The sequence below is a fragment of the Phytophthora parasitica genome (assembly GCF_000247585.1).
Source record: "Phytophthora parasitica INRA-310 unplaced genomic scaffold supercont2.39, whole genome shotgun sequence".
NCBI classification, from domain to species: domain Eukaryota; phylum Oomycota; class Peronosporomycetes; order Peronosporales; family Peronosporaceae; genus Phytophthora; species Phytophthora nicotianae.
In genome coordinates, this window is record NW_008649025.1 from 502,036 (window position 1) to 506,418 (window position 4,383).

General features: G+C 48.0%; 1 protein-coding gene across 1 annotated transcript; it reads left to right on the forward strand.

The window, feature by feature from the left end:
- Positions 1-1,999: 1,999 nt before the first annotated feature.
- On the forward strand, positions 2,000-4,315 carry PPTG_14368 (hypothetical protein; the record flags this gene model as incomplete). The annotated part of the gene is made up of 2 exons (XM_008910956.1): positions 2,000-2,539; positions 2,611-4,315. 2 exons carry the CDS (start codon positions 2,000-2,002, stop codon positions 4,183-4,185), a joined length of 2,115 nt encoding a protein of 704 aa, XP_008909204.1. The 3' UTR covers positions 4,186-4,315.
- Between the last annotated feature and the right edge of the window lie 68 nt (positions 4,316-4,383).

Genomic DNA, 4,383 nt, shown 5'->3' on the forward strand with positions numbered 1-4,383 from the left:
TCGGCAGCCTCGAACGCCACCCCTCTTTCGTTAGTTCAGACCAGCGCAGCCTAAAACCGGACATTTTGCTTTCTCCCGGCGGATTCTTGAATGAACGAAATGTGTGGCGGTTGGCTTGCAAACTGTAAAATGTTATATATGTGCTTCACATCGGTCTATACCTCTGGTTCTTAATTTACATACGGTGTACATGGAGCGATGAGCAAGAGGGATCGGATAGATTATCTTCGTACCCGAGCCCTGATTGACTTAAATATTGTATACATCAATACAAACTTCTAGTCAAACATTCTTATCCTGGACCATACAAGTTAAACTTTTTTTCGTAATCCCGGAGAATACAGGCCGTCGCGCTCAAGAGGTTAAATCTTGTAAGAAGACGGCATCCTGTAGAATAACCTTGCGAAGATATTGAAGTAATTCTAGAAACCCTCCGGCGGCGATGGACTGTTCAGTTTTACCGTCGTTAATTGCATGTTGCCACTTCTCAACCTGAGGAAAGATCATACTCTGTAAAACGCGAGGAGGTTCCACAGACGCGCGTGCAACAAAAAAATTCCCTCGAGAAGGCTCAAAGCCGGCAAGCGTGCGCATAGCTTCGCATGGAAGAGACGTGAGATAGCATTTCTCCATGGCTTGAGTATTCCAACGACTTAAACGTCTAATTTGAGATTCGCTTGCACCACCTAGATCTGCCATACGAGATCCAGACCCACGCCCAACATGGGTTGTAGCCTTACTGCGGATTCCAACATGATTATGTGTAGCTGTAATAGCCTCTCTGTGTACTTTGTATGACATCGTTTTCTTAGGATATTTTCCTATTTTGAGTAGCTTCAATGGGTACCAGCGATCCGAGGAGGTGAAGTCAGGAAACGCCTCTCGCCAAAACACATACAAACCCAACAACCCGTGGGGACAGATCTCCACATTCTTGTTACGCATACAAGCACCAACTTCAATGCGACCCGCTTGATTTGTTTTACCTTGACGCATCACCATAGCTATGGCTCGACACGGACTATAGCCCTCGTTCTCCAACATAATTGAATGTAAATCAGCCAATTCTAGCATCCGGGTGGACTCACCTCTCATTAGAGCATAGTGGCTCACGAGAAACGCCAAAAGATTCCGTAAGTTCGTTCCTGCCTCACGTGACATCGCCCAAAAGTACCTAGCAATTTGCTGGATTTGTTCTGTTGTCGTATATCCATCTAGTAATGTATCAGCTCCTCGGTCCTCAAAATTCTTTCGTTTGCGCTCGTCTTCTTCAAACTGGGCCAGTTTTAGCAGCGATGTCACTGCAGCGTTACGTGGTGAAGGATAACTATTGATTCCGGCCTGGACTTGTTGTTTCCACAGATCAACCATGGCTGCAACGTAAAGATTAACAGATGCGCGGCCAATCGTCTCCACCCTATCGGCTTGTTTCGTAGCACTTTTCTGGCGCTTACGTCTAACAATAACGCATTCTTCCAGGAAGAGATGTAGTTTTTCACCCGTCACAGTGAAGCGAGTCAAGTCGTTAAATGAGTTACCCTTGTTTGTGCACCACTCGAGAAACTCCTGCTGACGCTTGTCGTAGGAACGGGATGTATTCTTGGGTCTTAACTCCTTTGCCTTTGCGTACGTCCTCTGTATAGACTCCTGCATCTCCACAGACATCCTTGCATCAGTCGCCATGATCTTTACTTGGATTGCTACGCTATCGCTCTTCTTCTCTCGCCTGGAAATGGCCGATAAAGGGCTGACCGGCTCTAACATTGGCGTTAGCCAATCATAACACAGAAGACCAGACAGACTGATAACTGGTTATTCTACTCTACACACGGATTATAACTTTACTTAATTCGCCTGCTATGCACATGCGTAATCGGTCCCGGTCCGGACCGCGGGAGCGATAATGATAATGAAAGGTTGGTCATGATTACCTGTAATTAGGCAGGAAGGGATGTTTAATCTAAACATAGGCGGCGAACTGTACTCTATATAGTTCCTAATGCCGTTCTTTGCCAGAGATCATGATAAAGTTACCATTGCAATGCCCGACAAGTTGCTTCGGCTACAAACTGTCTATGCATCGCCTACGAAACCAGACGGACTAGGGACGACAACAGGCTCACCAGCGAGGACGCGTCGACCAGGTGAACATAAATCTGTATCACCCGCGCTTGGACCATTACCGGGGGCACTTAGCAGCCTGTCGCCGAAGCAATGGAAGCAGTGGATGCAAGATGTGCAGGAGCTAAATGTATCCTCGTCAGTATTTCTGGCAACGTCGTTCTTAAACGAGAGCTTGTCGCAAGCAGCGAATGAGGAACTGGAGCAGTTCATTCTGAAACCGGTTGTCGTCCAAAACGCCGAGAAGGTAGCATTGTTTCTGGAGAAGCGAGCAAATATCGCTACCAGTTCAGCAACAAAAATTAAGAAATACCCGCCTACAATCAACAAAATTCAGCAATGGCGAACACGTATCACAAAACCTAGGAAGCGCAAGAAGAGCGTGAATCTGAGAATTGAGCCACTGCTGTCTGACGAGGTAAGTGGCACTGTAACACCTTCATTTAGTAAACGATCACAGCGTCCTAATGTTTTTTTTTATCTGATCAGATGCGAATGAAGCTGCAAGCTCATCTGGAAGAGAAGATCCAGGGCAATATTTGGGAAAACGAGATCCGCTCCCAACTCGCTAGACCACTCAGTGCAACGACGTTCTGTAGCAGAAACGAACAGCTACGACACCCACTCAGTGCTACTCAGTTTGTTTCTACAATTCACCAACATTTATGCTCTCAAATGTCAAAGACCTTGGCGATACCAGCTGGTCTTGAGCACTCCATATCTTCGCCGGCACCAAAATTCCCGTATTCTAAGGAGGCACATGAGACTGCGAATTGCATACGTCGCTGCAGATTAAAAGCTTGCTTCCGTGTAGCCCTCAAGGCCCGTGCACGCGCTGTAGCCATTGCCATCCGTGCGCTTCGTCGTCGAGGTATTCCCCTACTTATAAAAGGCTTTCGTCGCCGTCGACGTGCAGCCATCCGAATCCAGCGACGCTATCGACAATTTCTTCGTTGGCGCAATGAATTTTTACGTCCGTTTGCGTGCAAGAACGTTGCAGCTTGGGTTCGCCAGGGTCTGACGCTAGCAGCATCACGTGTTCTCATTGCTCGGGCCCTTACGACGCTGTACCAATCACGGAAGGCAAGACATGCAATGGCTGCTAAGCGTGCAAGACATCTGCATCGATGGGCTGCCAAGACGCGCGTGAGTCTCTTTGTTCATCAAATATGGACAGTCAATTGGTTCCGCAGTAAACGCAGCTATAACGTCGTCGCGATGAAGCAAGAGCTCGCACTCTTTGAGGCGAGCGACAGTAGCGTACAGCTCGAGTGCACTGCCGTCTTCGCAACGCCACTTGGTAAGGATATTCTGAAGAAGGAGCTCGCAGTGTGGCGTGTCGGAGCTCGTACACGAGCAGCTCGAAAAGAGCCACCAAGCACTACTGCGTCGAATGTGGACCCAGTGATACTGAGACTTCGACAATGCTTCCAAATCTTCGATCTTGACGGCTCTGGGACGCTCGATCTTGACGAATTCCAGTTAATGTTATCGTATCTACGTGAGAAGAAGCAGAAGCAACCTGGTCGAGGCAACGTAAGTGGGAGAGCAACAGCTCCGGGACCACCTAAACTAACACCGGCTCAAGTACGTAATTTATTCTCCGAGTTAGACAACGATGGTAATGGAGGTATCACATGCAACGAATTTGAGAGCTGGTGGACAAGAGAGCATGAGCGATCTACAGTATCCACGTCAGCGTCAACAAACTTCTTGTCCCGTGGTTTGGACGGCTTAGTGCTTCAAAGTCACGGACTGCTATTTTGGCTGCTAGGGCGTAAGCAGCAACTGGAGCGAAAATTCGTGAAAAAACTCGTTGCGCGACGTGCAATGGAGAAGGCTAAGTGTGAGATTCTGCATAGGGAGATCGAACGAGAGCGTATATATGGTAGTCTATCGGTCTTTCGGTGTCGGAGCTGTGGTCGCCGGTTTGGTTTGAGAAGAGATTTGGATGATCATGCCGCCCACGAATGCAGTTCGACAGAGCTGGTGGTGGACACATTTACATTGAAGCGATGGATACACGAGGAAGACTTTCGACTGCTCGAAGACGTGGAAAAGTAGCTCGGGTAGTGAGATACGCGGAGATGAATTCGATCCCGGTGTATTGGCAGCCACAAGACTTTAGTAACCAGATTAAGGTAACAGTCGCAACAATCAACACAACGGGCATATCGGTTAGTTGATCGTGGGCTTGCATTACGGTTGCACAGTGCAACTTGCACTGCCTCTCACGTTCGTGAAGGAGTCAACTTGCTTCAA